The 24,182-nt window shown below is 36.6% G+C and overlaps 1 protein-coding gene across 25 annotated transcripts in view; it reads left to right on the top strand.

Moving 5' to 3' along the window:
* CCDC171 (coiled-coil domain containing 171) overlaps positions 1-24,182 on the top strand; it is a 161,685-nt gene that overhangs the window by 46,449 nt on the left and 91,054 nt on the right. For 24 of the 25 annotated variants that reach the window (XM_077790231.2, XM_085566918.1, XM_085566923.1 and 21 more), the window contains 6 exons: positions 3,007-3,109; positions 8,981-9,084; positions 11,893-11,982; positions 13,828-14,028; positions 15,935-16,102; positions 17,978-18,166. In XM_077790231.2, coding sequence (XP_077646357.2) covers positions 3,007-3,109; positions 8,981-9,084; positions 11,893-11,982; positions 13,828-14,028; positions 15,935-16,102; positions 17,978-18,166 — 855 coding nt within the window. The remainder of the gene's footprint in view (positions 1-3,006; positions 3,110-8,980; positions 9,085-11,892; positions 11,983-13,827; positions 14,029-15,934; positions 16,103-17,977; positions 18,167-24,182) is intronic. The other variant, XM_085566913.1, reaches the window with a different exon arrangement.

Genomic DNA, 24,182 nt, shown 5'->3' with positions numbered 1-24,182 from the left:
CATATCCTTCTAGGCTTTAAGCATGTATTTTCCCAAGTTTAGTATGTTTGAACAATCTTCTTTATGCTTCCTATTAATACTTGAATTTAGTCAGGAATTCCCTGCATATCCATACAGACCTTTTGTTGGATTTTCACGGTTGTTTTCAAGGATCACTATCTAGGTCAAGAATGGTCTGTTCTGGTGTACAGGAAGTCAACAAAGTCAGCAGAAGACTTACAAATTTTAATTGAGTTTAAAGATATTCTTCCACCTGTTTACTAATGTGATCTGTGAAGCAAAATCTCCTTATGAAAAGGCTTTAGGAGTTTTCTTGTAAATTGATTTCCCATTTGAAATAACCTAGGAAACAATTACACCTGTACTTCTCCAGTAGTTCTACAGAAATGGCAAAGCATGTTGATGGATGGAGTTGTTGGGAACGATTGTAATCACATCTCTTGGAACAGCTGAATCTGTCAGCTGCAATTGATTGTGTTTGTACTCGGACACTCAGTTTTCCTTTTCAAAGTAAAGCATTATGCATACTCCCTGTATTTGTTCAGACTGAATAAAACTAAGGAGAGAATAGCTACTTCTGTAAACTGTCTGGTGGGTGCTTGTGGAGAAGATGGAGCTATGCTCTCCTTAGATCTGTGCATTAGAAGTAGAAGAGAAAACAGGAAAGTTATAATTACCTGTAAGGGGAAAACAAAAAAACCTCACAATGCAGATCATGAGATATTTGAACAGGTTGCCTGGAGGGTTTGTTGGAATGTCATCTTTGAGGATATCAAAACTTGACTGAACAAGGTTCAGAGTTGCCTAATCTGACTCTGACCATACTGTGCTGTGAGTGGGAAGTGGGACCAGATGACCTCCATAGGTCCTGTCAGTTTAAATTCAAGATTTTATGACTACATACATTCTTATTAGATACCTGTCAGTGAGACATAAGAAATCAGATCAATAATAGAGCTATTTGGATTGTGCCTGGATTTTTAGCAGTATAATTTACAGCACTTTTTTCCTTAAATTTCTGATCATGGGTGAATATAGACATTAGAATGGAAAGATGCTAAATATTTTGCAGTTCAAGTGTAGAGAGACTAGCTAGTTTAAGTAATTTCCTTTTGATCTTTCTTGCTGTTGAAAAAGGGACTAAAATTGACTTCAGAAGTGTAGATGCAGTTAGCAAATAAAGTATAGAGAAGTGGCGAAGGCTGAATAGACTGGTACATACTAATTAAATTATGGTAAATTAACTAAATAAAATGGAAAAATTGGATGAGAAGATTGAAAAAACTCTCACATTTAGTTTTCCATAGAAAAATGTTTTTTTGAGAAGATTTAATTTCACCTTCTCTATGCTGGAGTATTTTATGTAAAAAGAATATTTATCTTATTGTGATGTTTTCATATCATTATATTTCCTTCATTTTAATTTGTGAGGTCTCTAAGATGATGTCAGTACACAAGAGTAAATTACTTTATTGTGCTTGCATCCCATAAAATATTTTTACTGCATCTCAACATTTATAAGTTCTAGTTATATAGATAATTTTATGGAGAAGGAATTAAACCATGGTTATTTTTCAATATATAGAAGTGATTTGGAAATTCTTTATGAAGTGTAGTACAAACTCTCACACAAGGAAAAGCGTGTAAATGCTACAGGGGACCTAACACTGAAATACACATATGAATAATATATTAGTTGATATACAGTACATATAATTAAAATTGAAAGAGTAAAGCAAATTTATAAAATATTTAAACTGAATAGTGAAGAACACTGCAGAGAATTAAATGCATTTCTTATTTTTTTTTTTTATCCTGACAGTTTTATGCTACCAGTATGTAGCAGTTTTCCTGGGGAGGATGTTTCCCACACATAAGAAATTGCCTGGGTTCCTTGACATGCAGTGAAGCATAACTAAAGCAACAGTCTCTAGATATGATAGAAAACAGTAGAATTTTGTTCAGTAAAAAAGGTTAACTTTCCATGAAAGTTAAGTAGAAATGGAAATTACACAAATACGTGTTACAATTTAGATTGGAAATAAATTGAGCAGTTAGAAGTCATGAGACATCTTTGACAACAACCTTTGTCATAAGAAAATTGTGAAGTAATTAAATCTAGTTTCCTCTTGAGTTGGGGCAGGGTGGTTTTCTTCTTTTTTTTTTTTTTTTTTTTTCTGCTTTTAGGTATTCTGAATTGCTGAGGTATATGACTTTTTTGGTAGTGAGCAGCTAAAATCATACACAAGAAGTCAAAACTACATATACTCAAAAGGACCTTGGTCTTATCTGGACTTATGTATGCATATATTTGAGAACTGCATGTTATAATATCAGATATAAATTTAATGAGTTATTTGGTATAGTCTTTCTATTGTAGTGATTTAAAAAAATCTGCTGTAGAACTTTTCTGACCTCGAAAAATTTGATGTTGATTTGAACAATAGACTGCACTTAGTGAAGAGCTTTCTTTGAGAAAATTCAGTGATAGGGGCTAAGAGCTCTGTAGCTTTATGTTTCATGCACAAGGATGAGTTTTTGGTATTGAAGAAATCCCTATCTAGCATGGAACATATTAACAATTGATGTAGGCAGGTTTGCAATGAGAATAGGTGTGGGATTTGACTGAGTGCCAAATAATGGATTTCTAGCCTGTCTGCCAGTAGTTGGGTGTCTTTCTGGATGCCCTTGTAGGATGTAACAATAGATTTCACTGCTTGCATAGATGGACAGAATTTAATATCCATTAAGATATTTCTAAAGCTGAAGATGATGAAGACTAAGCTTTTGAAATCCTTTAGTTTTATGTTGTGTGTTACAAGGTTCTTATTTGTTATGTCATGTTAGGTCTCTTGGCTCGAGAAAAGACATAAAAAGAAATACAGCAGAAGTTTAAATTTAAAAAGGAAAAAATATATAATTGTGATGTGTATTTCTTCTGTTTACTTATTTTAATGATTTTTCCCCACCCCCTCTTGTCTTGTCTGTTCTTCCTGTCAAATAAAGGCCAAGAAACACCAGGTCTTTCTAACAGAGACGTATGAAAACAACATGAGAGAGCTGGAGTTACTCTTGGACAGCTTTGCTATGTCAGACCAGCGGACAGCAGGTTAGTTGAAGGTATAAAATGACAGATGCATCTGTCAATGTTCCAAAGTCACTACATTGTGGGAATTCTGCAGATGCCTCTTGCATTCCCTCTTCTCAACATGCTTTGATTTGATGACATGATAAGAGCAGTTCTCACAGCAGTCAAATGGCCTTGCTAGCTGAGAAAGGGTGACGGATTGTGGACCTGCTGTTGTCAGCCCAGAGCTTGATTTACAAATGCTGGGGTGTATATGATCGGTCAGGAAAGGGCTCACTTGCTGTGCTCTAAATCCAACAGAGAAAAAAGTCCTTACAGTATACCTGCAAAGGGAACAGATGTTTTGCCTGAACTGAGCCAAATTCTGAGTCAACCTTCAGCAACTTAAAGGTCATATATTCAAAAAGGTTGTGTAGGACACATGATGCAACACAATACTTTTTACAGTTGATTGTGGACCTGTACTATGTTGCATTCATTTAATTCGACACAGAACAAATATTTCCCTTTTTCATTAAAATAAATTGTAAGTCAGTGGCTGTCACTCCGCTGCCTGGCTTTATATATAATTATTGTATCAGACTTAACAAACTGCTGCCTTGATAGACATTTGAAATGGTGGCTAACATAAACAAGCTGAACTTTAACATCAAGCTAGTGATTTTTTTAATGCTGAAAACTGAACACTTTTAAAAACCTTCATTTAAAACTGTAATTCCTATTAGAAAAAGTGCATACTGAAGACAAAGTGCTTCCAATGTATAGTGTAAGTAAACTGGAAGAAAACAAGTAAAATGAAGCTTACAGAGCAAACGGGTTTATTTTATGTATACAATATATTTTTTGCACTTTTTAGCAACAATAGACATAAATGGGTTGCTAAAAACACTTTTAAATAAAGATACATTTTTTTGTATCTTCACAAAGGGATATTTTTTAGGGCCTGGTGATATTAAATTTCAATAAAGAATCAACTTCTTTGGATTTCTCTTGTCCTTAAAAGGTGAGTTTCGATTCTGTGATGCAATGATTTTCTTGCATAGGCTATATGCTTTTTTGTTTTGGAGATGGTATAAGTTTTATTCTCTAATTATAAATGTGATTACCATGATAATGTCTGTAGGTTTACAGTTGAAAAGCTCTTAAAGAGTGTAGGTTATCCACAGTTTTGCAAAGTTCCACATGCTCAAAAGGGCTTAAGTAACTCTGGGGAGAGCTGGATGCTGCTGCCAAAGTGCAGTTTCCAAAGCAGCAATTTGTCTTTTGGATGATAAGCCTTGCTGAGAACAGCTTTGACTTGTTCATATAATATTAGAAATTCAGTAAGAGTACCTTCAGTATTAATTTGCTTTGTTTGAGGCAAACTTTTAAACTAAGTTAAATATATAATATTTTTAAAACTTTAGGATCACTGAATAGGCTCTTGAGGTGGTTAGTAGAATTTAGTTTTGCAGTGGATCAACTGAGTCTTTACAGTCAATTACAATGTTTTAATATTAGAATAGACATTGACTAAAACTTGTTCTACGTATTTGCTATGCTTTTAAGTTTGAAACTTAATTTTTAATGCTTTTGCATTATTATATTATCAGTGTGGTGTACTTACAAATTTTTGTATTTAATAGTATTCAATTTTTTTTTCAATTATTGTTATTTTATTTGAAATGGGAAATGGCATACCCACAGGCCAACAAAAGTAAAAATCTTAAACAAATCTTTGCGTTCTAATTACTAGATGAGGGGCTACATGAACCACAGGTGTTGGGGAAGTCATTCTTGTGGTCAACATTGAGCCCAAGGGATTGAGAGATCTATTTAAAAATCTGTCAGTATTAAAGATCCAACTCTAAAAGATTCAGCCCCTTAATTCAAGTACTGTGATTATTAGGCTATTCAGTAAAGAGAAGATAATAATATATTTTTATTGATAGGCTTGATCATCAGCCCAGTTGATGCTGGTTCAATGCCAGGCACTCATGAAAGCTGCTAACTCATGCAGCTGGACAGAGGAGAGGAAATTTAACAAAGGGTTCATGGGTTGTGGTTAGGACTAGAAGAGTTTACTCATCGAGTACCATCACAGGCAAAACAGGCTTAAGCTATGGATAAGAAGTGAGCTTACTACTAACAAAATCAAAGCAGGATAAAGAGAAGTAAAACAAACCCTTAAAAAAACACCTTCTGCCACCCCTCCCACCTTGTGAGATGTACCTCCTGCCCAGTTGGCACAAGGAGACAGGGAATGGGTGTTATGGTCAGTCCATCACCCATGGCTACTCCTGCTGCTCAGGGAGAGGAGTCCTTCCCCGGCTGCACCGCAGGGTCCCTCCCATGGGAGACAGTTCACTGAGAGCTTCTCCGGCATGGCTCCATCTCATCAGCAACAGCTCCCTCCCTACTGCTGCAGTGGGATCCATCCCGCAGGCAACAGTCCTCCCAAAACTGCTGCAGCATGGGTCACTCTTCCATGGCGTGCAGTCCTCCAAGGACAAGCTGCTCCAGCCTGGCAGCAACGCCTCCCACAGGATCACAACCTCCTCCAAGGTATCTGCCTGCCTCAATGTGGGGCTCCTCCACGGGGTGCAGGTGGATCTCTGCATCCCTGTGGCCCTGCACAGGCACAGCTGCTTCACCATGGGCTGCACCATGGGCTGCAGAGAATGTGGGCTCCAGTGCCTGGAGTACCTCCTGTCCCTTCTCCACTTGATGTCTGCTGAGTTTTTCTTCTCTCTTGCTCTCATTCCTGCTTCTCTGTAGTGACAATTAAAATGGTGTCACAACATTTATTATGATCTATTCTTAAACCTGCTATCACAGAATAACCATTTCTAATTGGCCCAGCCTTGGCCAGTGGCACATTCATCTTTGGAGCCACAAGGGATTTGCTCTGCTGGATGTGGTGGAAGCTCTAGCAGCTTCTCACAGAAGCTACCCCTGAAGTCCCCCCCACTATAAAAAACCAGCCCATGCAAACCCAATAGAGATTAAAACCTGAATAGTTTTAGAAAGCTTTCTTTTTTTTTTTATGCATGTCAAAATAACAAGCATAAATCCATGTCTTCTCCTTTTCCAGTGACCTTTATAAATTTTCCAGAGCACTGTTATTCTTATTGGTCCACTTGCATGAATTCACTTTGTATCTTTTCAGTTTATCTCGTTGTGCAGTTATTCAGCACTAGGGTATGTTCTTAGGAATGTTTGCCTCCATGAAAAAAGGAATTGTGGTTGTAGTAATCTGAAAAAAAGGTGAAATGAGTGCAAAGTACTAAGAGTGTTAGCTGCTTTGAGTTAGCATCATCTTTTTTTGGCCAAAAATCTAAAACAGAGCACCATGTGAGCTGTTATGAAGAAAATTATAGCTTTTCCTACCCTTGACCCAGTACAGCTAGCAGGAAGTCTGGAACAGCAGATTTAAAAGTTTATTCACTTGTATACTTCTGTAAGACTTGTATGGATCTTGGCATTTTTCCCAAATTCTTCCCTCAAACTCTTGGGCAATACTGGGTGTACACTTCAAGTACTAGGTTGGGTTTTTTATCTCATTGCTGACATAGTGCTTCTACCACAATAGAGTGCATTTCAGTTATGTTGTGTGCCTTCTGCACAGTTGTATGAAGTTAGACAATATTTGGGCAGCATTAAAGCCATAGATTTGTATTCAGCTAATGCAGATAGGCTGAATCTGTATTTCTATTGGCAGATTGATCTGCCTAGAAATAGGGTTACAGCAAAGGCATGGAATGACAGCATGAAAAGTTTATTGGCAAAATTCTAATTTTGGCAAACAAGATATTAATTACATCATTGCAGGTTTGGACTTAGAATATGAAAATACATTATTTAGACAGTTTGACAAAAACTATGGTATGGAAGATAATTCTTGAATTGACTTAATAGGTATTGTTTTAAACTGAATGAGAATTATGTGTTATCACTTTGCTAGAGCTACAAGTATGAAAAAATAATCTTTACTTTTTTTATGCAACAAGATCAATGCAGAATATTCCTACAATGGGTGGTAATGAGAGGTTGGTCTTGTAAATGAGAAGACTAGACTGGAGCTCTGTGCATAGCTATAGCTATCGTTATGTGATAAAAATTATGGTAAGGTCACACTTGCCACTTTCTTCAGTGTGAAGTCTTGACTTCTCAAAAGACGTCAGATTTTATGAATTCTCCTTAGATTCGTTTTAAGTGTAACACTGTTATTTGGGATATCTCTAGGATTCACGGGGCTCTGAAGTGCCATTAAGAAACTCTTGTTTTTTCTCTGACTTTACAGACTTTTAGAAACTGGTAAGTAGGTGGAATGGCTGATAAAACAGAGGTCTGTCACTGGGATGTGTGAGCTGTAGAGCCAATCTTGCTCCTTCTACTGAAAGCAATCTTGCAAATATGTGTTGCTTTGAATAGGTGGGACTTTGACTGTAACAGCTAGTCCAGCCTGAATAGCACTTTATACTTTCTGGTATTATCCAAAGTCAGGAGAGAAGAGGCTAACTAACAGAAAGAATTTTGTGAAGAGCAGATGGCAATACATTCTGACTTGTGCACTTAAGTACATTTTCCACTGAATAATATTGGTGTTTTATCTGTAGCCTACAGAAGGAATTTCATCATTTGTATACAATACCTTAGTAGAATGTTATGCTTATTAGATGATGCTAATTCTAGAATTTTTAAAAAATGCCCTGCAAGTATGTAGGTAGAACTCCTCTGATAATGTTTTATGGACAACCAAAGAAAAGGCTCAGACTTTAGTATCTGATTTGACTTTATGAGCCACTCTGTGTAAATTGCTTAATGACACTGGTGCTAAACATCTCTATCATTGTTTAGTTATGCTGGGAATTATGATGATTTAGCCTCCCTGGATTTAAAATCCCACAGATATTTTCACTTTTGCAAAATAAGGCTGCTATTAGAGTTAGTAAAGATAGTTTTGCATATTGAACATGTTAAAAATTGTTGAAAAGTTGATACTATAATTTGCTACAAATTAAGCAATAAATGCTTCTTAAGAGTAGAAATAATGCTGAGAAGAATGGTCTGTCAATAACCTAGTACTGCGGTGTAACACCAGGAAAAAAGAAGAGTTTGCTTTTGGAAACTGAGTATCAGCTGACATCTTGTGACCTCTCGATCAATACAGTGTTGTTTTGCTTTCTTGGCACATTGTTCTATGCACTTTGGAATGGTCAGACTTGTTCATATGTCCCTAATTAAGGCAACAAGATCAGAAGTCTCAAACTAAAGGCTTAATAAATGAGTTTAGTATGTATGTAATGGATATATCAGATTTCTAATTGAACTGTTACATAGAACTCTGCAGACAGATAATATTTTTTTCTCATTTCCTTTAAAATAAAATTCAAGATAATTTAAAACGTTATTAAGTCCTCTCCAAGCATAACATAATCATGTGATCTTTGGCTTGGTAAGGCTTTAAGTAAATGAAGTACTGCATTACTATATGCATGCTTAGTCACAACTGCAAAATAATGTCAGGAAAAGTGTAACATTCTTAACTTTCAGACAAGATGTTTTTCAACATATATAATTGTGTGGTTTCGAAGTTTGCTTGTCTGACTGAATGACACAGTCTTGACCACAGTAGAAATAATATGTGAGACTGCATACCAAATGCATTAGGTATAAATGTAATCCAGAATTAACAGTTCTGTAACTTCTATTAAAGGTTTTATACAAGTGTCTTTCAGCTATAATTGCTGTGAAAGCATGGCTATACAGCTGCATCTCTTATGGCAAAAAAGGCTTCAGTGTGCTTTATTGTCACTGAAGCCCTAACTAATTCTAATACCTCACATCCAGGGTGAGTAATTTTCTCTCTGTGGCTTTAAGGCTTAATTTTTGTTCTGTGTTTTCCTTCAGGCACTTGTGAGGACAAAGATAAACCTCTGAGCTGCTCTGTCGTTGAGACTTTGAGGTGTACCTTGACAGCTTACCAGAACAAGCTGGAAGATACGTCTAATGAGGTAACACTTGCAATGTTTGGCGCTATATGTATTGCATTTGGCCTGCAGCAGAACATACACTTCACTTGTAAAAAAACGGCTGAAGAGTGGGAATGTTGAATTGACAGCTTCAAGTATGCCCGAAGAAAAAATCTCTGTTGCTACTATTTCTCTAAGCTTGCCCTACAGTAAAGTTTCACATTTGTGAGGACCAGGAGAAGAGGTTTTTTGTCTTTCTAGTTTAATTTCATTTTCTTGTTCAATCTTTCGGGGTTATTTTTAAAAAACATTTAGGATAACAAGTCATTCATAAACAGGATTTTAGTTAAAAGATAATGATCTAAGAGGGCAACTGCACATACAGCAATGTTCCTAAATACACAATGGTTGAGCCTCAGTAGTCACTGCTGTATCAGGCATGTAAATTATTATGCTCCCCTGTACTTCTAAAACTGGTATAATTTTCTGAGGAGAGTGTATTTTCAATGGATACTCTTTGGGAGCTATTTTGATATCATTTCAATTAAAATAGGACTGTTAGAGTACTGTTTTTAAGTTATCTAAGAAAATAATATATTGGAAATATTTCAATTTTGGGAATCTTACTCTTGAAAAAAATCAGATGTTTTCCATGCAGTCCTGCTGTCCTTTCATTTTACTGACTGAGAAATTACAGATTTGTATTTATTTTCTTGTCTGTTTTGGTAGTCTGACTAAATTACTCCTCTTGGGTGTAAATGTTTTATTCATTAGTGGCTTTAAAGGCTGTAGAAAGAAGTTAACTGCACCATTAAAGCTTTTTGTACAAACTTGTGATTAGTCTTTGAATAAAACTGGTAAATACAGAAAGGCAAGGTGTGATGAGATTGTAAAGGTGCCAGCACTCTATTTCACTTCTAGGTTTTGTCTTTAATTTTGACAAATGCATAGTCTAGCTAGTCACTTAATAGGTTAAAAAAATTAAAAAGCAAAAAAAAAGTATATCAGTTTTGCCCCTTTTATTGGAAAAAGAATGCTGTCTCCCACAAGACCTTTGAGTTTGTTCATGGGGCACAAAAATAAGTGACCATGGTAACAATTATACTTTTTAAACAGCAAGCACTGTTAAGTCTCTCCCAGCGAGATAAGAGAACTGATGTGTATAGTCATTATGAAACTCTTCTGAGACCCAAGTCTGGAAGCTGAAGAGTAAAGTAACTAGGAACATATTACCCACAGCGAATTGTTATTTGGGAGGAGGAGCATCACGTGATAGACAGCACAGTTGAAAAGTCGACTCAGCAGGCTTTGGCTTACTGATGTGCTTTGTTGTGAAACTGTGCCAGAGACAGCAGTGGGGAGACCAAGGGGGTGGCTTCTAAGAAAGCAAAGAGAGTGTTCTGACAGAAAGAAGAATGAACTGTCAAGGAAAATAAATCGCAAGCAGAGCAGGACCAACAGATGACCTGCCACAAGACTTCCCAGTAGGACTGCGTGTGACTGACCCTGAAGTTGTCATATGGAGCCAGAGATCACTGAGCACCTTCATGGTGCACAGAAAGGGCAGAGCTCTGTCCTTCTTGATTACCCCCACCCCCACAGAGAATGCTGCTTTTGGCTTTTTATGTGTGAGATATGTTTAATAATAAAACTTTTTAATAATACAATAATGCACAAGGGGACTATGAAGGGCATTGTGCAATAAAACTGGGATGTTTTAATACACTATAAGGAAGGGTTTTAGTATGAAACACAACAGTATGAAAATTTAAGTAATTTTCTTTATAAAAAGATTTTCAACAAGATCCCACATATTGATGAATTTATTAATGTATGTGTACACCTGTATATATATGCAAAATACGCTGGTAAACTTGTCATGCATCATCTTTAACTTACTATGTTAAACATTAGATTAAAAGATCTAGTTAGTTTGTGTAGCCACACAAACTAACAAACTAGAAAGGTGTAGAAGTGTTTTGGGTTTTGTAGATAACTAGCTTCTGGCTTTCCATATAGTGCAGACACCAGAATATGTTTGGATAGAGGGAAAAGCCTAGTAAACCAGTAAAAGGACTGGAAATATTCCAATAGCATTCTTTAATTTACTATGATTATTTCTAAGGGGTCTGCCAAGTTTCCTGACATCAAATATAAAAATAAACATTTTAAATGTAATTAATAAATTTTGTAAATGAGGTGTTCTGTTTCTGAGTTGCTCCTTAAATGTCAGGTGTTAGCAGTATCATCGTATAAACAGAAATACAGATTATTTTGGTATATTGTTACCATTTTTGAAAGGGAAAAGTGAAACTAGTACACATGATGGTACCTTAGTACACATTAAGCAACCTCTGAGATTGCTTTTGCTTTTAATCCTAAAAGTCACTGTGCCTCTGTGGTACATTGCTGCTTTTTACAATATGTGAGTACTATCCAGTGCTCAGTAAAGAATCAAGCTTGTAGTTGGGCAATTTCTGCAAATGGCCACTGACTTGAAAACTTGTTTTCTCCAACCACTCCCCAGATCATTATCTGAATTTACTATGCTTTCAAGTGCATTTCAAAATCTGTGTTTTTGTCAGATATTTCGAGAGTTGATAGGATAGGTAAGAATGGATTCAGTTTGGGATTCTGCCACTACTCTTTATTTTAAATCATTATAAAAGAGTTACTTAGTGTTTTTTAATGGCATGTTATTTAGATTGTATGAAGTACAAAAGCTCTCCAAGGAATTGAAATAAATTTTGGTTTTTTACTTTCATATACAAAATTCTTCTTTTCTATTATATTTAACAGATCATCGCAGCCTTTCTGTAAAAGCCTGTTTGATTTTCATGTTTTTTGCAGCTTGAGAAAATGAAGATTTTATATAAAAATATGACAAAAGAATTTGAGGTATCTGAGGAGAAAATGTGTGCTTTAAGACAAGACCTTAAGGTATGGTTTAATGAACTTAGCATGAAGTTTGAACATTCTGCAAAAGATGTCTTTCTGGATTAAAAGTACCATTTTTTCTTATCAGATTAAGTCTTTATATCATTGTAGTCTGTTGAGAAAACTAGTTTACCTTGCAAATTTGTGTAAAACCATGCTGCTTTATCCTGTTTACCACTATAAAGTACATAGTTTCAATGATTGCACTTCTGAAATAATTAAAATACATTGATAAATTTGCAGGGTATCATTTTATATTGAAATAATTATCAGTAATCTTTTTTATTTAACTGTTTTTCTCAAGAAAAGGGAAAGAGAATTAATTACCTCTGTGCTTATGAAGGTATGTTTTATTAAAGATGTCAATTCTTTCGTTATTTTTTTTGTTTGTGTTTATCAGAAAGGTCAATGCATGTGATGCATCAAGTTGTCTTTAACAGCTGTAAAGTCTGCAGCCTAAAATTTCTTGGAGTAAAAGTTTTCTGAGATAAAAACACTTGAGTCATTCAGAGCACTTTCCTTTAGTTTTGGAACAAAAATTCTTTTTTCTCTTTTTACCTGACACCACTTTTGTAATGTCCTGTCTGGCTAAATCAATAGCCAAGGGAGTGAGCAAGTCCTGAGGTTGTGTTTTAACTTAATCTCCCAACTAGCAGTGTATTGTATTACTGCCAAAATAGAATGTCTGTAAACACAGCATTTTTCAGATTCTTTTGCTGATGATAAGCTGCTTTATGTTTTATGCAGTGCTGCTCTGTGACATTCATTGAATCTTCACTTTAATGGATACTTGTTCATAATGTGTTGTTACCTGTTATGAACTTAAACTAATTTATGTTCAGGAGATTTAGTACTTCTGCTTCTGTTACAGCACCTTTTTAAGTCACCTAAAAATGTTGCAACCCTTTGCAAATGATACTTGTATTCTTCACACACAAACTGAGCTTGCTACACACACAGGGTACCAGTTTTTATGCAACTTGCCTGTTTTCAATCTCTCTAAATTTTTGGTAATAGATCCAGTCTGAAAGCATATGTATTAGAAATCTAAAATTATTTTAATATTTTAATGTTTTTATTTAGAAACTTGTCATTTTCTGATGAATTTGGTGGTATCTTTTGTATGATTTTTATGGTCTATGAAGCTATGATTTTATGAAAAATAAACAATGTTTTCAGTTTGACCTTTTGCAAACTTTAGCAGCGCTGGAAATACAGTGTAGCTGCACCATATTTTGGCTCTAAAGGGATAGTGTATTAAGTTCTGTGTTTACCTGGTGAGATTTTGGTGCTGGTAACATAATGGTATTTATGACCATTTCTGATTATGACTTACTTCCCATGGTCAAGCCTTCAAAGAGAGCCCTCACTTTTTTTATCTTGCATGTATAGAATACAATGCACAACAGAAGTTGTGTTGCTTGCAGATTCAGCCCTAACAGATCAGGGATTCACTTAAGAAAATAATGTATCTTTTGAATAGGTCTGAGAGCTTTGCACTCTGCAGAGGACAAGTTCCTTGTGTTCTGCATCTCATTTTTGGGGGCAGAAGGGACTGTGAAGATTACTGCATCATGGAGCTTTTACCTCTTAGAGATGGATTTCCAATGCTGTCTAGTTGCAGGGTTTTGAAGAGACCTCTTCAACAGCTTGCTACTAGACAGCATTGGAAATCCAATTTCAAAATTGTAAATTTTGAAATTCTGTTCTTGAAAGAAAAAGTCCACCTAGCCTGGAATCCTGTGAATACATGTGCTTATATGACTCTTTCTTTCCTCAGGTGATGAACACTTGAATAAGGTAGTAAAATTCATACCAGCTTTTCTGTTAAATCCCTCTGTTTTATAGGAAGCTCAGGATACCATGGCTGATGCCAATAAAGAGTTAAACTATCTGCACTCTAAGTGTGCAGACAGAGAGACTTTAATAGAAACTTTAAAAATGGAACTACAGGATGTACAGCAATGCTGGGAGAAAGAGCAAGTACGTGCCACAGAATCTGAAAATGAAATCCAGAAGCTTACCAGGGCTTACCAGAAGGATATGGAGGTATTACTAGAGACAAGATGACTGTCAAAGAGTCTTTATTTAATCTCAGCTTTATACATTTACATACATCAGATGGTTACTCTTAGTTTTAAGAGATTTATCTCTAAAATATGATTTTAAGATATGTATTTTGAAATATGTGTTTAATATCTACAGGATTTCAGGACATATTGGTTCTCTTTTCTTCTATATCAGAACTAATAGCTTAATCATTCCAGTATTTTGAATTCTTGAAAAACAGATTTTATTTAAAAACCTATGCCTGACAAACAATTATTTCTTCCTTTCAAATTAAAAGTTAGCAGAAATGTTTTACAATTGAAACATCTAATATTGTCATTATCATGTGTTAATTACTTATCTACATGGCAATTTATAGATAGCAAATATGGAATTGAGGTAGTTTTGCATGCATGCCACAAAACCTAGAAATTCTTACCTTTTATGTATTAGCTAATTGTGGTGTGCTATATGTGGGAATCGATCTACAATGTCTTATTTCAGAACTATTATCTCTCTCCTTATATGTATTAACAGATGTTAATTTTGTTGCTTTTTCTGACCAATAAAGCGGTTCTGTACTAGCAATAGCAATTATATACTTGTAGTTGTTGTGCATATTGAGCTCATTACTTCCACAAATTTGGATATGGATGCCAACTGAGTAAAAAGGAAACATTCTTTCCACCTCTTTTACAGTCTGGTATTTAAATAGGTTCCACATGAAGCAGCTGGAATTGTTACACACATCAGATAATGATTAAAGTGGAGGAAACTAGAAGTCTGGCTATATTGTAAAGTCAGCATGTCTACAACCCTGTGGTTGCATTCAACACGTGTGAATTGATTTGGGGTCTTGGAATCCTGTTTCTTGCGCCAAATGTATAATTACTGTTCCTAGTTTTATCACAGCTCAAACATCAAATGTAATGATGGTGGCACACTGGATTTTCTTTGGAGAATTTGTAGATCTGTTAGAAACAAAGTTAAACTAAGCTGAACTACAATTTATTTTTAATTGTCTAAAATACTGTAAGATAATATTGAGAAAGTACACCTAAGTGTAATGGAAAGGGCTCAGAAAAATCCTACTTTCTGATCTTGGCCATCCTTATTTTCTTAATGTAAAACCTCAACCAAGGCCCATGGAAAATAATGGGAACCTTTGCAATAGTTTACAGACTTTGTCCTTGTGACTTTTGAGGTACACCTTGTTATTGTTGTCTTAATTAAAGTTGCTAAGTTGCATATATGTACTACAAGCATTAAGGATGGAATTTCTATAGCATGAGATTATTGCTGAAGTTTATTTATAACTTGCAACAATTTATTGTATTATTGACTTAAATCAGTGTAAATGAATGTGTCATGGTTTGTAAAATTTAACTTGTGAAGCTAAAAGCCTATTTAATCTGGCTGTTTAGTCTCATATATAATCCATAAAAACAATTTTAAAAAGACTTTGGAGTGATAGTTGTATAAATGGTGTGTTGTGCTGCCAAGTCAGTCAGAGAATTTTCTGCATGCTCTGCAGTTGTTGTAAGTTGGTGTAGTTAGAGTATAACTGAACATTTACCATAAATAAATAAATTGCATGTACTAATAGCATGGAATTTTTAATCTGTATAAGATAGTCATTGTGATAACAACAGGACTGTTCTGTATTTGTATAAGCTATTTATATATTATGTCTGAATAGGCACATTTTGTAAAAACTGTTTTCTTACATTTGCTTCAATATGTATGACTGAAAATATTAGCAGTTGTGGTATTTTGAAAAAGGCTTTTGAATGAGCTGTGGGGGTTTTTTTTCACTTGCATGTAGTTCATATTACTGCCCATGCGATGCATATCTTTAAATTCTAACACTGTTCAGATACATCATGTAATTCTCCTTTTGTTTCAGGAGAAACTAACCTTCCTTCATAGCTTATACCAGCATTTGATAGCAGGCTGTGTACTTATAAAACAACCAGAAGGCATCCTAGATAGATTCTCTTGGCCTGAGCTTTGTGTAGTCTTGCAGGAGAATGTTGATGCCCTGATCTCAGACCTCAACAGGGCTAATGAGAAGGTAAGTGTCCTTAGGCACCAGCTACCTCTATTAAATTCAGTGACATTTGTCCACATCGCAGTATCATTAAAAAGGACTGACATTCATCTTATTTCAAAAAGAATTTGGACGTTAATAATTCAATACCATTAATTATGGCTTGTCTACAACTCAGTTTGATGCCATTGCTGTGGGCATGTAAATGTGACTGAAGTCTGTATGAAGTCTCTAAGCTCCACTTTCAGTGCAGGACATGCTAATAGTACTAGCCAATATTAGCCACAGGGACCTAATTAAAAGAAAATAAATTAATCTTACTGATGAAGCAATTCAAAGAACTTAGTCATTTACACTAATAAAGCAAGTCTTTATTTTACCATAAAACTGAAACAAAATGCCCTTACTCAAGGAGTATCATCTTTAAATTATATGTTTATTATTCAGAGTTTATTATTTCATTTGAAAGAATGACAGTATATTTTTTTTTCATTTAGTTGTAACTCATGGATTGTAGAATTATATTCAGTAACACAAATAGAAAATATCTGTTTTTAGAGAACATTTCAATATTTGCTGTAGGGAGGAGCTGTACTTTTCAGGAAGTAAGTATGCTTATGTGGACTTTCTCTCCAGAAATCCCTGCATTTTTAGGAAAGAGGAGATCTCCTTTTAAATAAATCAAACTGACTCCACAGACTAACATATGACAGTCTTTAGAATTTCAGTTCATTTTCTGGCTCCATTGATCAGGTCGGTCCTAAGACTAGTACAGCAACTCCGTAACTTGTCTGTGTTGACATTTTTTGAGACATAGTAAGGTTCATAATCTTCTTTTGAAGATTTTACATCTTCAGGAGTGACCACTCTTCTGGTCTGAGTAAGATGCAGGACTGGTTTCAGTGAATTGTTTTAACTCTGCCCATCATTTAATGAATATCCCAGCAGTCAGTTGGACCTACTCCCTTACCAAAGGGGTAGAATAAAATCTGTATAATGAACATTTGATGTACTTTTCTGTTTTACTTTCGAAGTAAAGGAGGAAAAGGAGTGGAAGAGAAGGGAGTGAACATTATTGGCAGTGTTTGGGGATGTTGTGTCATAATGTTTCTTGCTTTTTAATTTAGTATGGTTGTTGATATTGACTGTGAGGGCTCTAGGACTTTTTTTAGATACCTACCAGCTTTTCAGGGATTTTGAACAGTACTTGTGTTGTACCCGGTTTCTTGGGAACAAAATTTTCCTCTTGCATTTCTATGTGACATATTTGAAAAGTAGTTTGCTGATACTCTCTCATAATTAATTGCAGGTGTGTGGATTTAAAGATTATTGTTACTTTGATTCATTCCTCCATTTAGTTTGCATGGGAGCTCCTAAGTTATCCACAGAGTGAATCCATGTGTACTTGTTGAAAAAAACTTCTGTATGCTAAAATGTCCTGAAATTCTTTTAATGCTTAATAGTATCTGGAATGTTTTGGTTTTCCACTAAAACAGAAATTAAATTAAGGACTGTTTTTTTACATATTACTTGCAATTCTTGCAAACTGCTAATGGACTGGTATACTTAGATTAGTACTTTGCCAACACAAGATTTAATGCTCGTGTAAAAAAAACCAAAACATAGGAGAAGTGTCCAGTTCAGGTTTTCAACAAAGAAAGCAACAAATATCTGCAATATGGTACAACAATGGCAATACTGAATCTAATTTTTTGCTCATTTTGTTGCACAACTCAAGTAAATAATCTGTCATGAAAGACTAAGTTTTAATTAATATATTGAAGGAATTACAGTTTAGATTTTATGCCAGGATTTTCTGTGGTTAAACTGATATGCACCATAAAGTAAAAAGGTGTTTAGAGAAGTAAAAGAATTTATTTTTAAATGCTTGTCACACAGATATCTCACCTGGAATATGTTTGTAAAAACAAGTCCAATACTATGAAGGAGCTTCAGCAGAGCCAGGAAGATGCTTTTAACAAAATGGCTGAGCAAATGAAAGCACAGGCAAGCTGTTGGCAGAATGAAAAAAAGTATCTGGAACAGCAGTACTCAGGCCTCCTTGGGGAAGTTCATGCAAGGGCACAGGTATGGTGCTTCTGATTTTTTTTTTTCTTGTAAATATTTAATGGATTATTTCTGTAGTTTGACCCCCTAACAAGTTTAAGGTAGTTTAAAATTAAAAATACCTGCAAACTCCATGCTAGTACTGACTGAATTTATAATAAGCAATATATGTCTTTATTAAAACATTCTGGAAGTGAATTGCCTAATTCGGCTTACAGTTGCTACTGATTGTTTTGAGAATGTTAAGGCTGTAAGATTGAATTTGCTTGATTTAAGAATTATATAGGGCAGCAGTGGTTTTTTCAGTTCATGCTTTGCAAAGACTGTATAGAGATACAGTAAAATGGTCTCATCTGGGGATAAATTTAGATATATACATTCTGACCCTAAAAACCAATTAGAAGTGGTAGATTTCAACAGAATTAGAGGATGCTGTTACACAGATGATACAGTGAGCAGTGGGTCAAAAGTGTAAAACTGTTGGTACTGAATGTTAGTCAAGTTATTTGCAATTTGAAATGTTCACTATTATTCTACAACCACCATTCACCATCTTTTCCATCACATTCACCACATTCATTTACATGTGTTTCAATTAAAAGTGTTGTGAAATTGAGGAAATAAGGTATGCCTTGTTACTTACGACTGCCACCTGTGATTACGTCATCTGAAGAATGCTATATTTGATGCAGATTTTAGTCTTGGAAGTCTTTGTGTGATGAAAAATATATCTATGAAGTATTCTTTTTACAGAGCAATTTATGGTGAATTCTTAGGATTGAGTTAGAATTTTTTAGATTTTTTTTTACTTGATATTTACATTTTTTGTTGGATATTGAAAAGGCTAAAAACATCACTATAAGTGGAATAAGTGGAGTGGCATCCAGATTTATATTTAACTTCCCCAACATCCTGTAGTTTCAGCTTATGGCTTCCATGTACCAACAAAAAGAAGGGTGGAATAAGGAAGCTTAATTTTAATTTTAAAACTTACATTTCCTTCCTAAAGCAATAGTGGAGTTACGCAATTTAGATTTCTTCCTCCTATGGATGATGGCTCATGTCTTTAAAAACTCTTGTGTATTGTGAAAAATAGGTGCTCTGCACTACTGCACTGTTCTTTGGGATGGTGTTAAACCTCCCAGCCTCTGCAGCTGAATTGTATAGATAGCATGTAAAGCACGTACTGATAATCTATCTCTTTTGTGGAGTGCACATTAGGCATGTTTTTTGGAAAAAAACCTCATCTGTCAGCTTGCTGTACAGGACTACTGAATTGCTAAAAGGGGAATGTTTTCCCTTAGAAAACATCTGGGCATGTTTTCTAACAAAGGCTTTGTAATGTTGGAGTACAAGCTGGTAGTTTTGTAATCTTGGTAGTGCAATGTCTGTATACACTTAAATGATTCAACAATCTCTTTTCCATCTTGTGTGCCAGTTTGCCTTCCTTACTATTAAGTGTCAAGCTCTCAAGAAGACAGTCTAATTTCTTCTTGATTTCTAATTTGTGAATGACTTTCAATTTGCAAATGCCAAATTAAGCCTTTCCTTTTCTGCCATCCATAGAGTCCATAAATGTCTATTGTTAGGGCTGTCGTAGTCCTGATTGCCCATTTTTCCTGGCTTAACTGTATTTTACCTATTGCATTTTGAGCCAGTTAGCCATATTTGTCTATAAGATCAGTGCTTTGTTTGATCAGAGTTGTACGGACAGAATATCATAGCCTTATTTCCAAAGGAAACAAGGGAAAATGTGCCACAAGTTACAGAATATCTTCAAAGGATCTTTAAGGTTTACTGATTGCCAGCGATTACATAAAGATGCAGAATGCAATATTTAAATTTAATTATTTTAGCAACCTTTTTTCATTAAGTTTTATAGGAAACATATAATCGCTACAAGTGGAATATAATTTGCCAGTATTTCATTGTACAGCTGGGGGTCTCCTCACTCTAGGACACTTATTCTAGCACTACAAGGAAACTGTAGCAATTTGCTACATTCTCCATCCAAAGATCTGAGTCTTAATTACAAGCACTTTAGTGAAATAACCCCTTGTAGGGTTTAATTCCATTCTGAAAAGGCAAGATGAGTGATTTTTGCTGTTCTGCACCAACCTAATGGTGTATCACAGGATGCTTCCTTTTATTTGCAGCTTTGTCTTCAACCAGTCTTCCATGACTGCTTCTAGATATTTTCTCCTCAGAGGTCCTGTGTTGAGACTCTTTAGTTTTTCAAATTGTTGACATGTCTGTGAAAGCAAACCATAGAGTGTCAGTTCACACTCTCAGGAGTTAACAGAGACCTCTAATTGCACAGCAGTATAAGCAATGTATCTTGAAAATTATTGTTTTACTTTATTAGAACTGCAGTAGATGGGGCTTTTTAGAATGGTCTCCTTATAATTAAAACACTGCAAAATCTGGAGGTTTTAGTGGCAGTGACACCTGCTACTGATTCTGTCCCTAGCCAGTATGGTTCATGGTCCCTGGTTCCACAATAGGATCTCTGAATGTAAATAGGTACTACTTCACAGCTGGTACTGTAGGTCAGATGGATGATGTAATTAGAAACACTTTCACTGTTTTTCTAAAGGACAGAAATTCCCAGAGTAGCCTTATCACAGATCAGCAATAAACAAGCCACTCTGTAGATACCACTCTTTGTCAGTGGTCTCCATGTTTGGAGAGTCAATGGAGCTTAAAATGCATATCCTTTTTCTTTGCCTTTTGTTGCAGGAGTCTAGTCCTCTTGATTTGATAGTGTGCCATTTTGAAAATGTTACTATCCGTTTTCCTTAGCCTCACAAATTATTTATTATTTATAGTCTCATAGGAAATTTCCTCTGAATTTTAACTACCAGTTGTTGTTGTTTATTATATAGACATTTATAAATCTGTCCTCATTTTTTGTGTCAACTGCTTAAAATAGAAGGGTTTTGCTCTGATATGCAGAAACATATTGTAAGAGAAAAATACTGTAACTACTTTAAAATGTCAATTTCAACAGAAAAATCAAAGGTTTGCTAAGCAGGAAAAGGAAAAAGTCCCCTGGGAAGAAAAAAAAAGTGTTGTTTTTCTTTTCCCTTTGTTGGAGTCCTTTTACACCAAGGCAGGTAAATTAGATAAAGCATGGGATATATTGTAATTATATGAAAAATCACTATAATCGGTACAAAGGGAGGAAGAGAAATGTGTGCAACTGTACTGGTTCTGACCTACCAGGTGTCTTTGGTAGGCATGTCTGGCCCATGTACTTAAAACACAGCAAAGGGAGGACAGGACAGTTGATGTTGTTTATAGGCATAGCTGTACATATATATATATATATATATATTTGGATAAATAAAACAGCTGAACTACACAGAATCACTGACTCACAGAATCACAGAATGGGTCAGGGTGGAAGGGACCACAGTGGGTCATCTGGTGCAAACCCCCTGCTCAAGGGGTTTGTCCTAGAGCACATTGGACAGAATTGTGTCCAGATTGTTCCTAAATATCCCCAGTGAGGGAGAGTTTACAACCTCTTTGGGCAATTGGTCACTGCACAGAAAAGAAATTTCTCCTCTTGTTCAGGTGGAACTTTTGTATGTCATTTTATGCTCATTGACTTTTGTCCTGTTTCTTGGCATCACTGAGCAGAGCCTGGATCCATCAACTGACGCCCTTTCTTTAGGTACTTGCAGATACTGATGAGAATCACAGAATTGTTAGGTTTGGAAGAGACCTCTGGAGACCATCTAGTCCAACCCACCTGCCAAGGCAAAGTCACCTAAGGCAGGTTACACCAGAATGCATCAAGGAGGTTTTAGTGTGTCTCCAGAGAAGGAGACTCCATGATCTCTATGGGTAGCCTGTTCCAGTACTTTGCTACCCTTGGTGTAAGGAAGTTTTTCCTCATGTTGAGGTAGAACTTCTTGTGCCTTAGTCTTTGGCCATTGCTTCTCATCCAGCATCAGTGCTGGATCACTCCATTGAATGAAGTCTGGCACCATCCTCCTGACCCCTGCCTTTGAGATGTTTTTGTGTGTTGATAAGATCTCTTCTCAGTCTTTTCCAGACCAAACAGTCCCAGCTCCCACAGTCTCTCCTCATGAGAGGGAAGCTCCAGACCCCTGATCATCCTCGTGGCTCTCCACTGGACCCTCTCCAGTAGCTCCTTGTCTCTCTCATGCTGGGGAGCCCAGAACTGGACACAGCACTCCAGCTGTGGCCTCACCAGGGCTCAGTAGAGGGGGAGGATCACCTCCCTCGACCTGCTGGCCACACTCTTCCCAGGGCACTCCAGGATGACATTGGCCCTCCTGGCCACGGGGGCACTGATGGCTCATGGACAGCTTGTGATCCACCAGGAGTCCCAGGTCCTTTTCCACAGAGCTGCTCTGCAGGAGGTCAGCCCCAGCCTCTGCTGGCACTTGGGGCTGTTCCTGCCCAGGTGCAAGACCTGGCACTCGCCCTTGTTGAGCCTCATCAGGTTTCTCTCTGCCCAACCCTCCAGCTGATCAAGGTCCCACTGAACGGCAGCAGAGCTTTCAGGTGGATCAGCCACTGCCCCCAGTTTGGTGTCACCAGCAAACCTGCTGAGGGGACATTTGATCCCTTCCTCCAGGTCACTGATAAATAAATTCAATGAGATTGGACCCTTGGGAGCACCACTGACTGCAGGCCTCTAGCTGGGTTCTGGTCCACTGATCGTATTTTTTGTGTGGTGGGGAGCGGGGAAGGGAACTATGAGGACTACATTCTGCATATCTCCTTTTCAGTGCCTCTTCTTGGAGGAGATTTTGGGGGCTGTGCCACAGAATGGTTTCCACCACTGATGTGAAGTATCTTAAAAAAAAAAAAACAACTTTGTAGCAAACAACAGCCTATTGCTGCAGACATTGTTTTATGTTTTAGTGTCTGGCAGGTTCCACATCAACCAGAGATTTGAAAATTATTATTCCGTGTGGATTTTGTGCTCCCCTATTAGGACAATGTCTGTACAAACCCACTAAGCTATGCAATTGTCACTTCTTGATTCACCCCAAGGTCCATTCATCTAACCCACATTTCCTGAGCTTACCTGCAAGGATGTTGTAGGGGACAATATATATGAGGTTGCCTCTCTGTCATTTCTTTTTGAGGCTGAATAGTCCCAGCTGCTTCATTCTATTAAGAAAGATGCTCCAGTCCGTTTGTCACCTGTTGGACCTGTGCCAGGACCTCCATATCTTTCTTGTAATGAGGAGCCCAGAACTGGAGAAAGCACTCCAGATGTAGCCTCACTAAGGTTGAGTAGAGGAGCAGGATCACCTCCCTTGTTGTTCTTGACATACTTGGCCACATTTAATTCCAGATGCACCTTGACCTTCCTTGTCTTATTTCTACTTACTCTGACAACCTGTCTATCTTCATTCTAAGTGCCTGACCCTTTTTCTATCTCCTGTGTGCTTCCTGCCTGGGTAATGACACTTCTTCATTTGATTATGCAAGTCTGTTACCCCCTTTGCCTGACTTCTTGTGCGTTGGGATGTTTGTTCTTGTGCCTGGAGAAACTTATCCTTGAACATCTACCAACTCTATTGCACCTCTCTTCCCTTAAGGGGCTCTTCCTGTATGATTCTTCCAAGAAGATCCCCAAAGAGGTTAAAGTTAGCTCTCCTGAAGTCCTTGGTTTTCATTTTACTTGCTTCCTCCTACCCTGATGCTGAAGTTCCCAACCTTCACATCCCAACAAGGTCTTCTCTGTTAATTTGAGGTCAAGCAGCACAATATTCCTACCTGTGGCAGGAAGTTGTCATCACTGCTTCCCTCTGGGCTGTTTGTGTTTCATGGTGCTAGTTCTGCAGCAGATGTCAGGGTAGTTAAAGTCCTCCACAAAAATCAGTGTCTGTGACTCTAAGGCTGCTTTGTGCTGCCTGTAGAAGATTTCGTCCACCTTCTGCTGCTCAGGTGGCCTGTAGTGAACACCAACAAGTGTCACCCCTACTGATCTGCCTTTTTATCCTGACCCATAAACTCTTGACTCACTCACCATCTACCCCAAGATAGA

This window comes from Lonchura striata, chromosome Z (assembly GCF_050655825.1).
Source record: "Lonchura striata isolate lonStrDom1 chromosome Z, ASM5065582v1, whole genome shotgun sequence".
Classification (NCBI taxonomy): Eukaryota; Metazoa; Chordata; class Aves; order Passeriformes; family Estrildidae; genus Lonchura; species Lonchura striata.
The sequence above is the reverse complement of the archived record's forward strand: the minus strand, read 5'-3'. Positions and strand labels throughout refer to the sequence as shown.